The following is a 20,429-nucleotide window of genomic DNA, read 5'->3' as shown; positions in this document are numbered from 1 at the left end:
CAAGCTCTATAGTAGTCTAGAACTCAAGCTCTATAGTAGTCTAGAACTCAAGCTCTATAGTAGTCTAGAACTCAAGCTCTACAGTAGTCTAGAACTCAAGCTCTATAGTAGTCTAGAACTCAAGCTCTATAGTAGTCTAGAACTCAAGCTCTATAGTAGTCTAGAACTCAAGCTCTATAGTAGTCTAGAACTCAAGCTCTACAGTAGTCTAGAACTCAAGCTCTATTGTAGTCTAGAACTCAAGCTCTACAGTAGTCTAGAACTCAAGCTCTACAGTAGTCTAGAACTCAAGCTCTATAGTAGTCTAGAACTCAAGCTCTATAGTAGTCTAGAACTTAAGCTCTATAGTAGTCTAGAACTCAAGCTCTATAGTAGTCTAGAACTTAAGCTCTATTGTAGTCTAGAACTCAAGCTCTATAGTAGTCTAGAACTCAAGCTCTATAGTAGTCTAGAACTCAAGCTCTATTGTAGTCTAGAACTCAAGCTCTACAGTAGTCTAGAACTTAAGCTCTATAGTAGTCTAGAACTTAAGCTCTATAGTAGTCTAGAACTCAAGCTATATCATAGTCTAGAACTTAAGCTCTACAGTAGTCTAGAACTTAAGCTCTATTGTAGTCTAGAACTCAAGCTCTACAGTAGTCTAGAACTCAAGCTCTATTGTAGTCCAGAACTCAAGCTCTATAGTAGTCTAGAACTTAAGCTCTATAGTAGTCTAGAACTCAAGCTCTATAGTAGTCTAGAACTCAAGCTCTATTGTAGTCTAGAACATAAGCTCTATTGTAGTCTAGAACATAAGCTCTATTGTAGTCTATAACTTAAGCTCTACAGTAGTCTAGAACTTAAGCTCCACGGTAGTCTAGAACTCAAGCTCCACAGTAGTCTAGAACTTAAGCTCTACAGTAGTCTAGAACTTAAGCTCTACAGTAGTCTAGAACTCAAGCTCTATAGTAGTCTAGAACTCAAGCTCTATTGTAGTCCAGAACTCAAGCTCTATAGTAGTCTAGAACTTAAGCTCTATAGTAGTCTAGAACTCAATGTCTATAGTAGTCTAGAACTCAAGGTCTATAGTAGTCTAGAACTCAAGGTCTATAGTAGTCTAGAACTTAAACTCTACTATCTTTGAATAGTCTATTATAGAATATATGAAGATGCACAGGTTACCAACAAAGTTTGATTTCTCACTTGCCAACTGACACCTTTATGACATGGACTGACTAAGTAGTTTCAGCCAATCCAGCTGTGATAGATAAAAGACTGTGTATATAGTAAGTGTTACCCATTCATTTACCCAAGTCTCCCGGCTCATAGCCTGTGACAAAAATGAGGGGACACGAACAACAGGTATAGGCCAATTAAAAGTGTTCTTTATTATAAACAAAACTATTAACTTAAAACTAAGAAAAAGGAATGAGGTGTGGAAGTATTATAATGTAAGGTGTATGTAAAGTGCATGGATGCGTGAATAAGTGTGTGTGAACATGACTGAGTGAAAACTATGCAAAACTACAAAGGAACAAACAAATCATGAGCATACCTGGAGGAGCAGAGCCAGAGAGCAGTGATTAGTGAAACAGTTTAAATACTTAGAGCCCAGGTGACTCCAATCACTAACGACCCTCCTCTGCCTGCAGGAGGAACCGCCCCCTGCACTGCAGAGGAGGAGCCGTGACAGCTCCTCCAATTCATCCAAGACAAAAGAAAGCCAGGTGGCAGCCAGGAGCTTTAGCTGTTGTCACTAAGGTCCATAAACCCCCATAAAGGTGTTTGACCCAGAACAAGACCAGCCTATTGAGTTAACCCTATCAGTCCGGAACGCCAGGAAAGAACGGCTTTTAATTGATCTGACTTTCATTTATCTGCATGCCCAGCCCTTATATTTTAGCCTCACAATTAAGTGGTTTACCATTTTATTTTCTGGACAACCAGGGCTACAAGTAACAATTTGACATAAACAGTTGCATTCATGAGTTGTATTGACAAAGGTCAATACAAAAATAAGGTCTGCCGAAGCAAAAACCTGATCAAAATGAATTTATATGGATGCTGTAAGTACAGAAATGGTTTGCTCAGTGGGAAATGAATATCCAACTAGTCAGTGACAACTCTGTGGAGTTTGGAGTTTGTGACCGCAAATATGTGAGCTTATTACAGTATTATAGAAACTATGTCCTGGGATTTCATATGATTGTCTATGTAGAAGAACCCCTTACAGTATTATAGACACTATGTCCTGGGATTTACTATGATCTTCTATGTAGAAGAACCCCTTAGTGACTCTTGTGTAGCTTGTGAGTGTCATAGAGCAAAACACGTGTGTGCTCAAACCATTCAGACACTACAGACGTTTTTATAACAAGACCCGGCCCCGTGCCCCTTCAAGATCCGCTCTTCTCTCACAGACACCGCTCTAGCTTAGCCCTGTACAAGCCGATTTATGCTTGATCCGGGATTTCCAGCGGTCAGTGCTGTTTAAGATGGCAACCATTTTTTTTATGGGATGACAATCTTTTTTTTTTTATGAGCTTGGCCTTATTTCTATTAAGGCACATTGGATGACTGTCATTCATATTCCATTCCACCAGTTTTCCTTGTAACATGGATATATTTAGGCTACTACATGATACTCAAAGTTCCCTTCACCCATCATGAGGTTGCTACAACTTAGCTTTGAATTAAAGTTTACAACGTAGGTGCACAAGTTGAAATATTTTTTTGTAATCAAGGGGAAAGACAGTGACACATTCAATACCGCCTTGCACACTCTTGCCTTCATCTCGTAAGGACTGACGCTGGGAAACGAGAAGCAAGTACAGGGAGTGAACATTTAATGGATAACAGACAAGAAACAAACAAGGACAGGGGTCGGCGGACGTAAAGGTAACGTAAAGGTAATGGCGGACTGAACGAAGTTATGTAGAGCACCTCAAGATAAAACATAATATTCGAAATATCTGCTAAATTAGACTAAAATATTAGCACTAAATAATCTGGTGGGTGATAACCTTCAATCTGGATAATAACACAAAACAAATCCTAAGACTAGAGACATTTATCGACAAATATTACGAAAACAAGCAACACCCAAACATGACGGAGAGTAAGACAGGGGAACCGATTCAAAAACGAAAACGTGACTCTTCAACAGACACTGATGATTTAATATTCTCACCACCGGCAATGGTAAAGGTCGAAACCGATCTGTTAAAATCAATAAATGACAAACTGGGTATACTTGAATTAGTTAGTAAGGATATAAAAGAGTTGAAGGCAAGCCTAGAGATGAGTGATGAAAAAGCTGCGGCATTGGAGAAGGAAACACACGCGCTAAAAGGGACAGTCAATAAGATTGAAACCGAAATGAATGAAATTAAAAAGGAGAACACCGTTCTGAAGGAATCCTTACTGGACATACAAACTAGATCCATGAGAGAGAATTTGGTACTTACAAATATCCAAGAGAAAGAAGGAGAAGTTCCTGAATCTGTAGTTAGAGAGTTCCTTCTTGCAGCGCTTCAGATTCCACGCGAAGTTATCGACAAGATCCAACTTGAACGTGTACACCGCCTCGGACAGAGAGGGCAGAGGTACGAACGCCCAATCGTTGCCAAATTTGCTTCATTTAAAGATAAAATAATGGTTAAAAGCCTGGGTAAAAGACTTGCTGGGACCAAAATTGGCATGAATGATCAGTTTCCGAAGGAAATTGCAGAACGGCGCAAAGTTCTGTATCCAATTTTCAAAGAAAATAGATTAAAAGCGAAACGAGTAGCTCTCGTCGTTGATAAACTATATATTGATAACCAGTTGTTCAGAGACACAAAGACTACTCCATGGTTATTTTAAAAATTACAAAGTTCTCATAGATGAGGAAAATAAACACAATTCAAGCCCGGTTATTGATTGTAACAATACAATACAAAATATAGCTTTTCTATAAATCTTCACATATAACTAATTGAACACAAGCACTATTTCTACATAGTAAAGATAAAAACTAAGTAAACAGAAGGCACAGTATGTGTGGATGGTGTGGTGTGTGTTTATTTTATTTGTTATGTTTGGAAAGTTGAGTGAGTGAGTAATGAAATGGTTGCATATCCCAGAGCCAATGTATTGCTGTGAGCCGGGTATGAGAGGGCTTTCAATGTTGTTCAGATGATGGATATACTTTTATAATGAATTATACGTCTTATTTATTTATTGTCCTATCATGGGGAACTACATTTTTAAAATAAATTATATCTAATTATTTATTATCCTATTTTAATGGTACGGTCCATGGCCCTATACCCTAGACACCCACATGAAAGGCCCAGATACTAAGGAGAAGTCCCTAACTGTTTTATGTGCATGCTGTAAGCGGTCTGTATGCAGCCAAAATGAGGTCAGAGACCAAGAGCAGCACTGCCCCCTCAAGATTCTGAGCCTGCTTGGCAGGGTTGGTCCTGCAAAGCCAAAGCCCCCTAAAGGGAGAGCATACTACACAAGGAAATTCTCAAAGCTGCTAATGAGAACCTTGACGACCTTGTACCTAGCCGGTGGGGATTCCGGTGGGGTGCCCCCACCCAGGCAGTGGCAGTGCTGGCAACACTAGCTGCAGTAACCCATGGGGAGGGGGTCACACTCGGACATTCAGAGAGGGGGTATATTATTGTGGCCCTGGTGGCACGAAATCAAAGTCGGACTGCATGGAGATGCTTGGGAACATGGTCAAAACGGATGACCGTATTGTGGGTGTTTCAGGAAGAAGGTGTACATTTGACCTCCATCATCTAGGATGTGACAATGGTAAATAAATCTCTACATTTATGCTCATTTTTTGCGCGGTCTTGCAGGCCTTCTCATGCAGCTGCAACTGCAAGTACATTTGTAACTCATGACCCATCTTGAGTTGGGCTCTGGGATGGTGCAATTGTTGAGAGGGTGAGCTTATGGTTGTGTGGGGGTAAGGGCTGAATGTGTGTGGGTGTATGTGTGTATCCCACAACTGTTGCGAAGGAAGAAGTAAAAGATGTTAGGGACTATAGAGGATGATCCACAGCAATATGTAATACAAATCGAGGTGAGGGCGATGGAAATGCATTTGGCAATGGATCTGCTTCGGTTCGGTGGATGGCGCTGTGTGCACTTTTCGAAGGATGGATCCCAGTCGGTCCGGGGCTGTGCGATGCGGGGGGTCGGGGGTGGTCTGCCGGGCATTGGGATGACAACCCAACTCGAGATGGGGGCTTTTGGCGGGTGGAATAGTGGGGACCAATTGGAGGTTTGCTTAGTGGAGATGCAAATGTCATGGTACAACTATATAGACACTCAATCATTATGTTACTTTTTAATAGGACGTTTACAAACATATATTTTGATAAAAATAATTGAAAGGTGTGTCTCATTATGGTAAGTGGTGAAATAAGTATAGCCAGTTACAATTGTAATGGCTTAGCAGATAATAAGAAAAGACGATCAGTATTTACCTGGCTAAAAGAGAAGGATTATAATATCTATTGTTTACAGGAAACCCATTCGACAGTTTTAGATGAAGTTTTGTGGAAAAAGAACTGGGGGGGCGAAATATATTTCTCCCATGGGCAAAGAAATTCAAAAGGGGTGATGGTTTTAATTAATAATAACTTTGATCCAAATGTGCAACTTGTCCAAACAGATCCTCAAGGTAGATGGATTATTTTAAATATGTTATTGGACAATAAACATATATGGCTTATTAACCTATACGGTCCGAATAATGATGATCCAAGCTTCTTTGACAATATATATAAGAATGTATCAACTCTACAAGCAACACTAGACTCTATTATTATAGTGGGAGATTTTAATACGGTCTTAAATACCTCTATGGACCGGAAAGGAAATCACACTACAAACTATCACCCTCAGGCACTTAAGGAAATCAGGAATGTCATGGATATATTGGAATTAGTGGATATATGGAGACTTAAATACCCTGACCTAGTGAGATATACATGGCGGAGGCTTAATCAAGCTAGTCGCCTTGACTACTTTCTTATATCATTCTCTCTGGCACCAAAAGTTAAAAAGTGTTTGATAGGGGACAGAATGCGGTCGGACCATCACATAATTGGCATATATATTACTCTTACAGAATTTCCACGTGGGCGAGGATATTGGAAATTTAATCAAAGCCTACTAGATGATAAATTGTTTAGAACTAGGACAGAAGAATTTATAACTGACTTTTTTAGACATAACATAGGTACAGCAGATCCCCATATTGTATGGGACACTTTTAAGTGTGCCTTTAGAGGCCATGCAATTCAGTACTCATCTATAAAACAAAAGCAATTTAGATCAAAAGAGTCCATATTAACAAAGGAAATTGAAGGACTAACAGTACAGTTAGATAACAATAAAAACGGTACCATAGAGGCACAGAATAAGTTAGAGGAAAAACAAAAAGAAATGGAGGAACTTATTCAAGAAAGATCCAGTGTAATATATTATAAAAATAAAGCGAACTGGATGGAATATGGGGAAAAATGCACCAAATTCTTTTTCAATCTTCAATATAGAAATGCTACCAAAAAAAACGTATTAAAACTTGTTACAAATGATGGAGTCACGCATGATTCACCAAATGATATTTTGAAAGAGGAAGTAAAGTACTTTAAGAATATGTTTTCGTTTCAGGCTCCTCCATCTCCACTAACTGAAACTAATTGTATGGATTTTTTCCCTAATAATAATGTAAAATTAACATCTGTACAGAAAGACTCATGTAAAGGCCTAATTACAGAGGAGGAACTACTTGAGGCAATTGGGGCCTTTAAGGATGGGAAAACTCCAGGACTGGATGGCATACCAGTGGAAGTATACAATTTTTTTTTTGATATACTCAAAGGACCATTATTAGCTTGTTTTAACCACTCCTATATAAATGATAGATTATCAGACACGCAACAAGAAGGTGTGATATCATTATTACTGAAACAGGACCCAAGTGGTATATATAAAGATCCAGTCCATTTAAAAAATTGGAGACCTCTTACACTTCAGTGTTGTGATGCAAAAATCCTAGCAAAATGCTTGGCGCATAGAATAAAAAAAGTTTTGTCAGATATTATTCATCCTAATCAGACAGGTTTTTTACATGGACGATACATTGGAGATAATATAAGGCAAGTACTGGAAACAATAGAACACTATGAAATATCCGGGACACCAGGCCTGGTTTTCATAGCTGATTTTGAAAAGGCTTTTGATAAAGTACGACTGGAGTTTATATATAAATGCCTAGAATATTTCAATTTTGGGGAATCTCTTATAAAATGGGTTAAAATTATGTATAGTAACCCTAGGTGTAAAATAGTAAATAATGGCTACATCTCAGAAAGTTTTAAACTATCTAGAGGAGTAAAACAAGGTTGTCCACTATCGGCATATCTATTTATTATTGCCATCGAAATGTTAGCTGTTAAAATTAGATCAAACATTAATATTAAGGGATTAGAAATCCAGGGCCTAAAAACTAAGGTGTCATTGTACGCTGATGATTCATGTTTTCTTTTAAAACCACAACTAGAGTCTCTCCACGGCCTCTTAGAGGATCTAGATACATTTGCTATCCTCTCTGGATTAAAACCAAATTATGATAAATGTACCATATTACGTATTGGATCACTAAAAAATACACATTTTACATTGCCATGTAGTTTACCAATTAAATGGTCTGACGGAGATGTGGACATACTCGGTATACAAATCCCAAAAGAAAGAAATGATCTCACTCCAATAAATTTTTATAGAAAGTTAGCAAAAATAGAAAGGAAAATACCTGTCTATTTGTGGGAAAATCACCCTGATTAACTCTTTAATCATATCACAGTTTACCTATTTGCTTATGGTTTTGCCTACACCTAGTGACCTGCTTTTTAAATTATATGAACAAAAAATATTCAATTTTATTTGGAACGGCAAGCCAGATAAAATTAAAAGGGCCTATTTATATAACGAATATGAATTCGGAGGGCAGAAATTATTAAATATTAAAGCATTAGACCTCTCACTAAAGGCATCAGTCATACAAAAGTTATACTTAAATCCAAACTGGTTCTCTAGTAGATTGGTACGAATGTCTCATCCTATGTTCAAGAAGGGCCTTTTTCCCTTTATTCAGATTACACCTGCTCACTTTCGGTTGTTTGAAAAGGAAATAATCTCCAAAATATCTTTATTTTTTAAACAAGCCTTAGAAAGTTGGTTGCAATTTCAGTTTAATCCACCTGAAAGGACGGAACAAATAGTACAACAAATATTGTGGTTAAATTCAAATATAGTAATTGATAAAAAAAACTGTATTTATCGAAGAAATGTTTAAAAAAGGTATACTTTTTGTGAATGATATCATAAATAGGACTGGTGGAGTAATGTCACACATGCAGCTAACACAGACATATGGAAATGTCTGCTCTACCCAAAATTACAACCAATTAATTGCAGCATTACCACAAAAATGGAAGAGGCAAGTAGAAGGGGAAAAAAGTAAGGAACTTGTATGTCGGCCCTATATTAAAGAACATAAATGGTTAAAGAAAAGTGTGATAAATAAAAACATATACCAATTTAATTTAAGGACCAAAAAACTGACAGCTGTGCCATATAAATTGCAAAATAGTTGGGAAGAGATTTTCGATGTACCCATTCCATGGCACATGGTTTATGAATTGATACGCAAAACAACGCCGGATTCAAAACTTCGAATTTTTCAATTTAAATTATTGTACAAAATTCTTGCAACTAATAGAATGTTATATATATGGGGGATACAATCTTCCCAGCTCTGCAGATTCTGCTGTGAGGAGGCAGAGTCATTAGATCATTTATTTTGGTATTGTCCGTATGTAGCTCGTTTTTGGTCACAGGTCCAGGAATGGTTGAAGAATTGCAACATTTGCGTAGAACTAACGCTACAGATAGCAATACTGGGGGATTTGAAAAGCCATAGTCAATCAATCAATAATATAATAATTATTTTAGCAAAAATGTTTATTTTTAATTTACAATCCGTGGAAGCTATGAGAATAGGAAGATTCAAATCTTTTGTGAAGCATCACAGCACAGTTGAAAAATATATGGCAAATAAAAATCCGAAATGGATGATGTTGGAAGATAGATGGGAAGGGTTGAGTGGAGCTGAAGGGTGGGACTAATAACAAGATAAACAATGTAGGGCATACGGGATCTGTGAAATGTGTATAGGTGCGGAGCCTTTGTGAAATAGCACAGTTACAAGTGGAAATCAAACTGGATGGACAACAGAAATAGAGGAAGGACTAAGAACAAACAAGAGAGAACTATTATAAAGTAGACTGTGTCTGTAAAATGTGTATAAGATGTATAAATTGAAGGTAAAAACAGAAATGTTTATCAGTTTACTCCAATTGGGGGATCGGTGGTAGGGTTTGCGGGGAATAATAATAAAGGTATACTCTTTAAAAAAGTATGTATGTCTATATAGGTATGTGTATGTATATATGTGTATATGTATGCATACGTGTATGGATATATATATTTACCCCAAAAAATATGGGGGATTGGAAATGATGCAGACAATTACATTGGAAGCAACATTCTTTCCGCAATATTAAGCTGATCCACCCCTAAAAAAAATTATAAAAAAAATGAAAAAAAAATATATAAAATTTTAAAAAAAATAAAAATAAAAAATAGGACTGCGTCTGGACAGGGGAAAACATAACGACATTAATGATGACACGGGGAACAAACTGAGGAGCAGACAGCAATCAACAAAGTAATGGAGTCCTGGTGAGTCCAACATTGCGCATATGCGCGTAATGATGGTGACAGGTTTACGGAATGATGGGCTGCCTGGTGCCCTTGAGCGCCAGAGAGGGGGAGTGGGACCAGGCGTGACACATCAAGCTGATCTACGGTGTAATCCAACAGTTGGAAACGATAGTTTCTATTGGACAAATTCAGGTATGTTTATCCCCGTTTCGTTCGTTTTCCAACAGAATCGGTGGGATGAATACACCCCTGATCACACACAAACACAGTTCACTTTCATAGCAGCCACATACAAACAGCACGATCACTTTGCTCATTGTAATTCCTTCTCGCATCTACACGCTCTCCTCCTCTCTCATCTTTTCCCTTCGCTTGTGGACTTCAGTGCACAACACATCAGCTGTCTGTGACTCTGCGAAAAAACCTTTCCAAGCCAAACCTTCATATCATGACCGCTAACCACTACACACAACCTACATCATTGTCACCATATTAGATAACATCATACAGCATAGAAAATATAACTAACACTTTAGTAAACCCACTACAATCATGCCGTACAGTCAGAAAGCAGTTTAGCAGTTACACCGGCGGGCCCTGGTGGCAATAAATTCATAAATCCAAAAGCTTACCTTGACTTGGAAGAGTTCCAGTGTTGGATAGCCATAGCCAGCTAGCTAACATAGCATCCCTCTCTGTTTGAGCCGGTATTTGAGCAGGCTAGCTAGCTAAGTAAGTGAAAAAAATTGAATAAAATATAATGTAGCTAGCTCTATGTTGTTCTCTCCCTCTCTCTTATACCGTTCATAAATTTTTGAAGAAATGTATTTGTTCAAAAATGTTCAACTGTTGTCTTTCTCTCTATTTGAGTCAACTACTCACCACATTTTATGCAGTGCAGTGCTAGCTAGCTGTAGCTTATGCTTTCAGTACTAGATTCATTCTCTGATCCTTTGACTAGTTGGACAAGAGCTCTGATAGGTTGGAGGACATCCTCCAGAAGTTGTCATAATTACTATGGAAGTCTATGGAAGGGACTGAGAACATGAGCTTCCTAGGTTTTGTATTGAAGTCAGTGTACCCAGAGGAGGATGGAAACTAGTTGTCCTCCGGCTACACCATGGTGCAGCCATGGCTACCGTACAGAGTGCTGTTGAGGCTACTGTAGACCTTCTGTCACGCCCTGACCTTAGAGTTCCTTATTATTTTCTATGTTTGGTTAGGTCAGGGTGTGACTCGGGTGGGAAAGTCTATGTTTTCTATTTCTTTGTTTTTGGGAGTGTGTGTTTCCCCATGGGAGTGTGTGTTTCCCCGAGGCAGCTGTCTATCGTTGTCTCTGATTCGGGATCATACATAAGTTGTCATTTTCCTTTTTGGGTTTTGTGGGATCTTGTTTTCTGTTTCGTGTTTTCTGCCTGACAGAACTGTGCGCTTTCGTTTTCACGTTTGTTATTTTGTTTGAGTGTTTTTGAAATAAAAGAATCATGAACACTTTCCACGCTGCGCTTTGGTCCACTCTTCCTACCACCAACGAGAGCCGTAACACCTTCATTGCAAAACAGTGTGTTTTAGTCAATTATTTGGTGACGTGAATATATTTAGTATAGTTTTATTAAAGAATTATAGCTTTTTTAATGTTTCTCTATTTACATTTTTTCCTCAACATAGTGTGAAATACACAAATAAACAATAGCCTTAAATGTAGACTAGTTTTGCTGGGGGGGCAATGGGGAGATTCGGGATGGAGATGCAGCCTTTTTACTTCATGCTATTTTGGCTGAGCTCCTATGTCAAGCACCGGGAAACGGACTCCAACATCTCAGTAGAGATAAGGTCCTGTCTTTTCATTTAGCCAGTTGCTTGTAATTAGCTGGATGCTTATAGAGATTAGCCCTGAATCACTACGGAGGGGTGTGGTTCAGACCAATTTATTGAATGCGTATGACAGCTCCACAAAGCGCAAGAAGTATGAAAACTCTGACTTCTGCAGAGGCCGCATCGCCGTAAATGGTGTACGGCTATTGCAGACGCGGATTGGCCATAAAAAAACTGTCTGAAGCTCAAACACACAATGTTTAAAGGGCGTTACAAGTCCAAATCACACCAGCGTCGTGGTGGGACTCAATGGGTTAACATTCCAACCTAAACACTAACAGCCTGATCCCTGTTCCTTTACAAGGAGACTACTCAAACACCTCTGAAGAATTGGAAGGCCAACGTTGATCTGACCTTTGACCTTTAACCTGATGCCGTATGTTCTCAACTCAAAGCAGTGTCTGTTGAGAACCAACTGTACAGTATGTCCGCTGTGTGACTGCGCTAGCAGACTTTCCTCTGACTGAACCAGTCAAAAAGTCAGCGTGGATTCTCTACCTTTGGAGCGCCGGGAGGATTGCTTCATTTGAAGTTGTGACTGACATTAACCCTCCTCCTGTGTTGCCACGTGTGCTGACTACGTTACATTCTGTTTGGTTCAGGTGTTCTCAAACACGCTATTTCATGTTGTTGTGGCTGTTAGCTTCATTAGGCTGACTACCTGACTATCTGGTTGTTAGCCTTGCTACCTGGTTGTTAGCCTGGCTTTCTGGTTGTTAGCCTGGCTACCTGGTTGTTAGCCTAGCTTCCTTGTTAGCCTGCCTACCTGGTTGTTAGCCTACGCTTCCTGGTTGCTAGCCTGGCTACCTGGTTGTTAGCCTACGCTTCCTGGTTGCTAGCCTGGCTACCTGGTTGTTAGCTGTCTGCTATCTGTATGCTATCTGTATGCTAGCTGTATATAGTACTAACTGTCTGTGAGTGGTATAGCCCTATTGCATTGTACTGCTTTGTACTACACTGTTGTGTACTGTAGCGTACCTTCTGGCTGGTGTCCACGGTGATGGCCAACCCGTTGGGTACCAGGCCTGCCGTCCTGTGCTTCTTCACCAGCCGTACTGACACCACCGGAATGGCCACCTGTAACGGAAAAGCAGCAACATGGTCACCAGCTGCAGCTCATAGCATTTATTCCCTTAGTGAGACACAGTAACATTAGGAGTAAGACACAGTAACATTAGGAGTAAGACACATTGAGACACAGTAACATTGGGAGTAAGACACATTGAGACACAGTAACATTAGGAGTAAGACACATTGAGACACAGTAACATTAGGAGTAAGACACATTGAGACACAGTAACATTAGGAATAAGACACATTGAGACACAGTAACATTAGGAGTAAGACACATTGAGACACAGTAACATTAGGAGTAAGACATATTGAGACACAGTAACATTGTTAGTTACACATTAAGACACAGTAACATCAGAAGTAAGACACATTGAGACACAGTAACATTAGGAGTAAGACACATTGAGACACAGTAACATTAGGAGTAAGACACATTGAGACACAGTAACATTAGGAGTAAGACACATTGAGACACAGTAACATTAGGAGTAAGACATATTGAGACACAGTAACATTAGGAGTAAGACACATTGAGACACAGTAACATTAGGAGTAAGACACATTGAGACACAGTAACATTAGGAGTAAGACACATTGAGACACAGTAACATTAGGAGTAAGACACATTGAGATACAGTAACATTAGGAGTAAGACACATTGAGACACAGTAACATTAGGAGTAAGACACATTGAGACACAGTAACATTAGGAGTAAGACACATTGAGACACAGTAACATTGGGAGTAAGACACATTGAGACACAGTAACATTAGGAGTAAGACACATTGAGACACAGTAACATTAGGAGTAAGACACATTGAGACACAGTAACATTAGGAGTAAGACATATTGAGACACAGTAACATTAGGAGTAAGACACATTGAGACACAGTAACATTAGGAGTAAGACACATTGAGACACAGTAACATTAGGAGTAAGACACATTGAGATACAGTAACATTAGGAGTAAGACACATTGAGACACAGTAACATTAGGAGTAAGACACATTGAGACACAGTAACATTGGGAGTAAGACACATTGAGACACAGTAACATTAGGAGTAAGACACATTGAGACACAGTAACATTGGGAGTAACATTGGGAGTAAGACACATTGAGACACAGTAACATTAGGAGTAAGACACATTGAGACACAGTAACATTGGGAGTAAGACACATTGAGACACAGTAACATTAGGAGTAAGACACATTGAGACACAGTAATATTGTTAGTTACACATTGAGACACAGTAATGTTGTTAGTTACACATTGAGACACAGTAACATTGTTAGTTACACATTGAGACACAGTAACATTGGGAGTAAGACACATTGAGACACAGTAACATTAGGAGTAAGACACATTGAGACACAGTAACATTGCTAGTTACACATTAAGACACAGTAACATTGTTAGTTACATATTGAGACACAGTAACATTGTTAGTTACACATTGAGACACAGTAACATTGTTAGTTACACATTGAGACACAGTAACATTGGGAGTAAGACACATTGAGACACAGTAACATTAGGAGTAAGACACATTGAGACACAGTAACATTGCTAGTTACACATTAAGACACAGTAACACTGTTAGTTACACATTGAGACACAGTAACGTTGTTAGTTACACACTGAGAGACAGTAACTTTGTTAGTTACACATTGAGACACAGTAATTTTGTTAGTTACACACTGAGACACAGTAACATTGTTAGTTACACATTGAGACACAGTAACATTGTTAGTTACACATTAAGACACAGTAACGTTGTTAGTTACACATTAAGACACAGTAACATTAGGAGTAAGACACATTAAGACACAGTAACATTGTTAGTTACACATTAAGACACAGTAACGTTGTTAGTTACACATTAAGACACAGTAACGTTGGGGGTTACACATTGAGACACAGTAACATTAGGAGTAAGACACATTAAGACACAGTAACATTGTTAGTTACACATTAAGACACAGTAACATTGCTAGTTACACATTAAGACACAGTAACATTGCTAGTTACATATTGAGACACAGTAACGTTGTTAGTTACATATTGAGACACAGTAACATTAGGAGTAAGACACATTAAGACACAGTAACATTGCTAGTTACATATTGAGACACAGTAACATTGTTAGTTACATATTGAGACACAGTAACATTGCTAGTTACATATTGAGACACAGTAACATTGTTAGTTACATATTGAGACACAGTAACATTGTTAGTTACATATTGAGACACAGTAACATTGTTAGTTACACACTGAGACACAGTAACATTGTTAGTTACACATTGAGACACAGTAACATTGTTAGTTACACACTGAGACACAGTAACATTAGGAGTAAGACACATTAAGACACAGTAACATTAGGAGTAAGACACATTGAGACACAGTAACATTGTTAGTTACATATTGAGACACAGTAACATTAGGAGTAAGACACATTGAGACACAGTAACATTGTTAGTTACATATTGAGACACAGTAACATTGTTAGTTACATATTGAGACACAGTAACATTGTTAGTTACACACTGAGACACAGTAACATTGGGGGTTACACATTGAGACACAGTAACATTGCTAGTTACACATTAAGACACAGTAACATTGCTAGTTACACATTGAGACACAGTAACATTAGGAGTAAGACACATTGAGACACAGTAACATTAGGAGTAAGACACATTGAGACACAGTAACATTGCTAGTTACATATTGAGACACAGTAACATTGTTAGTTACACATTGAGACACAGTAACATTGTTAGTTACACACTGAGACACAGTAACATTGCTAGTTACACATTAAGACACAGTAACATTGGGGGTAAGACACATTGAGACACAGTAACATTAGGAGTAAGACACATTAAGACACAGTAACATTGCTAGTTACATATTGAGACACAGTAACATTGTTAGTTACACATTGAGACACAGTAACATTGCTAGTTACACATTGAGACACAGTAACATTGCTAGTTACACATTAAGACACAGTAACATTGCTAGTTACACACTGAGACACAGTAACATTAGGAGTAAGACACATTGAGACACAGTAACATTAGGAGTAAGACACATTGAGACACAGTAACATTAGGAGTAAGACACACTGAGACACAGTAACATTAGGAGTAAGACACATTGAGACACAGTAACATTGTTAGTTACACACTGAGACACAGTAACATTAACCTGGCGTAGGCACAGGACACGTTAGCCATGTGACATTTCCGCTAAACACCAGAATCCTGAGACTTCGTTCCCATCTAAAGAAAGAGGGAGCAGAACGGCTCAAAACAAACAAGAGTGAAAAAACTCAAGCTGGAGTGTCAAGCTGGAGTGTCTCGCTGGAGTGTCACGCTGGAGTGTCTCGCTGGAGTGTCTCGCTGGAGTGTCACACTGGAGTGTCACGCTGGAGTGTCACGCTGGAGTGTCACGCTGGAGTGTCTCGCTGGAGTGTCACGCTGGAGTGTCACGCTGGAGTGTCTCGTTGGAGTGTCTCGTTGGAGTGTCTCGTTGGAGTGTCACGCTGGAGTGTCACGCTGGAGTGTCTCGCTAGAGTGTCTCGCTGGAGTGTCACGCTGGAGTGTCACGCTGGAGTGTCACGCTGGAGTGTCTCGCTGGAGTGTCTCGCTGGAGTGTCTCGCTGGAGTGTCTCGCTGGAGTGTCTCGCTGGAGTGTCACGCTGGAGTGTCAAGCTGGAGTGTCTCGCTGGAGTGTCTCGCTGGAGTGTCACGCTGGAGTGTCTCGCTGGAGTGTCACGCTGGAGTGTCACGCTGGAGTGTCAAGCTGGAGTGTCACGCTGGAGTGTCACGCTGGAGTGTCACGCTGGAGTGTCTCGCTGGAGTGTCAAGCTGGAGTGTCAAGCTGGAGTGTCAAGCTGGAGTGTCACGCTGGAGTGTCACGCTGGAGTGTCAAGCTGGAGTGTCACGCTGGAGTGTCAAGCTGGAGTGTCAAGCTGGGGTGTCACGCTGGAGTGTGAAGCTGGAGTGTCACGCTGGAGTGTCAAGCTGGAGTGTGAAGCTGGAGTGTCAAGCTGGAGTGTCACGCTGGAGTGTCACGCTGGAGTGTCACGCTGGAGTGTCACGCTGGAGTGTCTCGCTGGAGTGTCACGCTGGAGTGTCAAGCTGGAGTGTCAAGCTGGAGTGTCACGCTGGAGTGTACACACACGGTGAGTGATAACTAGCTGGGGTTTCAGGGTGAGTTGACACTGCATGTGCTTTCACTTCAGACACTTCAAATAACTGGCTGGTTATTGATCAGGAAGACCATTGGTCAGGAAGACCATGAGAATAGAGTAACCATACTCAAGTTAGGTAGTTATCAATTCAATAGAATTACGTTATTCATAGTAATAGAATAGAAATAATATGTCATTGAAAAGCATAGGCCTAAACTTTGATCTGGATACGCATTTGAAATAAGTCAATTAGTTCCAAATATCCTTTCCTCTTGAACACCTTTTAACACTCGACTGTGTACGTGACCAACGATTGTATTATTCAGACCTTAACTTCACTTTGCTCCGACCTTTTATGTTGTATTCCCAGATGTCATGAAAGTAATGATTTGTAAATAAGGAAATTGGGTCTCAACTGAATTTCCCTAACTGTAAATGAAGTCAAAATCTCGTAAAACAGTTTGCTGTTCAATGAATAACCTGGCTACCGCGTCACTTTATTGTACTGTATTTGAATACCTGCATCAAACACACGGCATATCTCCTGTTGAACATTTCCCTTGTAAGACACAATTCCCAGCTCAACTTGACATTAAAAAGGTTATACGGCTGTCCCCATTGGAGTACCCTTTTAGGTTCTAGATAGCACCTTTTATTCTAAGAGGGTACAATACAATAAAGAGAAGACCTACATGCAGTGACATTCATTTGAATGTCTTTTGTGTTCAGGTTGTTAAGTGCCGAGGCTCCATCAGACATCTTTATTCTCTATTCAAAAGAGAGAAACCTTCAGCAAGTGAACAGAGACACATCCGTTTATCTTGAATGAGTCAATGGAAAACATGGAGGTGAAGCCCAGAAAGAAAACCTGTTATCAACTGAAATGATCGTACCGACAAGTGTTGTTACTCGATGATAAGTCTACTCCCATCTTTTCATTGTTAGAGGAAAGAAGCCATTTTGTGTCAAGGCTGAGGGCAGTTGCAATTCTCACTGGAACATCACCACTCACCTTGATGTCCTTCCCAAAGAGGTTGGCATAGAAACACAGCCAGTTGCGGGAGATGTAGAGGCGGCCCTGAAGTAGGATGTCTCGGAGGAGAGCGCAGGAATACACTGGGAATGGGAAAAAGACACCATAAGATATGGAATTACCATAGAGATAGAGCATTATAATACTGATCTATTTCATTTAACACACCAGAGGGAGGAAGCACAGAGCTGGAGAATAGCCTCGGGAATACAAAACATGGCTGAGTGTCTTCACATGACAGATTGACCAGGTGAATCCAGGTGAAAGCTATCATCCCTTATTGAAGTCACCTGTTATATCCATTTCAAATCAGTGTAGATTAATGGGGAGGAGACAAGTTAAAGAAGGATTTTAAAACCTTGAGACAATTGAGACATGGATTGTGTATGTGTGCCATTCAGAAGGTGAATGGACAAGACAAAATATTTAAGTGCCTTTGAACGGAGTATGGTAGTAGGTGCCAGGCACATCGGTTTGAGAGTGTCAAGAACTGCAACACTGCTGGGTTTTTCACGCTCAACAGTTTCCCTGTATATCAAGAATGGTCCACCACCCAGAGGACATCCAGCCAACTTGACACAACTGTGGGAAACATTGGAGTCGACATGTGCCAGCAGCACTGTGGAATGCTTTTGACACCTTGTAGAGTTCATGACCCGACGAATTGAGTGTTCTGAGGGCAACAGGGGTTGCAGCAATATTAGGAAGGTGTTCCTAATGTTTTGTACACTGACTGTATACGAGTTGGCTTCAAACCTACACACTGAAGGAAAGGGATATGAACACTGTTGTTTGGTGATGATTTCCATTAATATAAAAAAACATAACTCAATTTACAATATCGGTATGTCATTTTCATAATCCCAAAAATATTTTCTTCAGGGCATACACATACTAACAAATAGATCTTTAGACACCCAAACAACAAATTATAAAATGACCAAGAACAAATAAACTCGATTCTATTCTACCACAGAGTATGAACCAACGTCACAAGACATGACTCATAACCAAAACAAAAAGAGCCTAAAAAGATGATCTGTGTCGTAATGACTAATTTCCAGCTAAATGCAGCAGGCTGGTACAGGGTTGCCCAGACAGGTGGAGAGTGAGAGGGAGGGTTGGAGAGAGAGGGGGGGAGGGGGTAGAGAGGGGGGTAACAAAAGAGAAAGAGAGAGAGAATTAAAGAGGGATTAAGGAAGATGGAGGGAGACTGACAGATAGTGAAGCGTGATTCATCACTTCAGAGCACGTGTTTCCATTGCTCCAGAGTCCAATGGTGGCGAGCTTTACACCACTCCAGTTGACACTTGGCATTGCACATGGTGATCTTAGGCTTGTGTGCGGCTGCTCGGCCATGGAAACCCATTTCATGAAGCTCCCGACTAACAGTTCTTGTGCTGATGTTGCTTCCAGAGGCAGTTTGGAACTCGGTAGTGAGTGTTGCAACCGAGGACAGATGATTTTTACGCACTACGCGCTTCAGCACTCGGCGGTCCCGTTCTGTGAGCTTGTGTGGCGTACCACTTCACGACTGAGCCGTTGTTGTTCCTAGACGTTTCCATTTCACAATAACAGCACTTACAGTTGACCGGGACAGCTCTAGCAGGGCAGATATTTGATGACCTGACTTGTTGGAAAGGTGGCATCCTATGACGGTGGTATGTTGAAAGTCACTGAGCTCTTCAGTACGGTCCCTTCTACTGCCAAGGTTTGTCTATAGAGATTGCATAGCTGTGTGCTCGATTTTATACACCTGTCAGCTACGGGTGTGGCTGAAATTACCTAATATATAGAGTATATAGTGCATTTTGAAATACCCTGGTATGCGGTATAAATGGTATTTCGCCCAAGCCTACGCTGAAGCCTGAGTGTTGTGAAGCCTGAATACTGGGAAGCCTGAACGCTGTGAAGCCTGAACACTGAGGAGCCTGAACACTGTGAAGCCTGAACACTGAGGAGCCTGAACACTGTGAAGCCTGAACACTGAGGAGCCTGAACACTGAGGAGCCTGAACACTGAGGAGCCTGAACACTGAGGAGCCTGAACACTGAGGAGCCTGAACACTGAGGAGCCTGAACACTGAAGCCTGAATACTGTGAAGCCTGAACGCTGTGAAGCCTGAACACTGAGGAGCCTGAACACTGAGGAGCCTGAACACTGTGAAGCCTGAACACTGAGGAGCCTGAACACTGAGGAGCCTGAACACTGAGGAGCCTGAACACTGAAGCCTGAATACAGTGAAGCCTGAACACTGAGGAGCCTGAACACTGAAGCCTGAATACTGTGAAGCCTGAACGCTGTGAAGCCTGAACACTGAGGAGCCTGAACACTGAGGAGCCTGAACACTGTGAAGCCTGAATACTGTGAAGCCTGAACACTGAGGAGCCTGAACACTGAGGAGCCTGAACACTGAAGCCTGAATACTGTGAAGCCTGAACACTGAAGCCTGAATACTGTG

General features: G+C 40.3%; 1 protein-coding gene across 1 annotated transcript in view; it reads right to left on the bottom strand.

The window, feature by feature from the left end:
* Positions 1 to 20,429, bottom strand: part of LOC120051682 (leucine-rich repeat extensin-like protein 2) — a 129,344-nt gene that overhangs the window by 60,218 nt on the left and 48,697 nt on the right. The window contains exons 5-6 of the mRNA XM_038998573.1: positions 17,948 to 18,051; positions 12,631 to 12,729 (exon numbers count right to left, since the gene is read on the bottom strand). Of these exons, the coding sequence (XP_038854501.1) occupies positions 12,631 to 12,729; positions 17,948 to 18,051 (203 nt within the window). The remainder of the gene's footprint in view (positions 1 to 12,630; positions 12,730 to 17,947; positions 18,052 to 20,429) is intronic.

This window comes from Salvelinus namaycush, chromosome 8 (assembly GCF_016432855.1).
Source record: "Salvelinus namaycush isolate Seneca chromosome 8, SaNama_1.0, whole genome shotgun sequence".
NCBI classification, from domain to species: domain Eukaryota; kingdom Metazoa; phylum Chordata; class Actinopteri; order Salmoniformes; family Salmonidae; genus Salvelinus; species Salvelinus namaycush.
The sequence above is the reverse complement of the archived record's forward strand: the minus strand, read 5'-3'. Positions and strand labels throughout refer to the sequence as shown.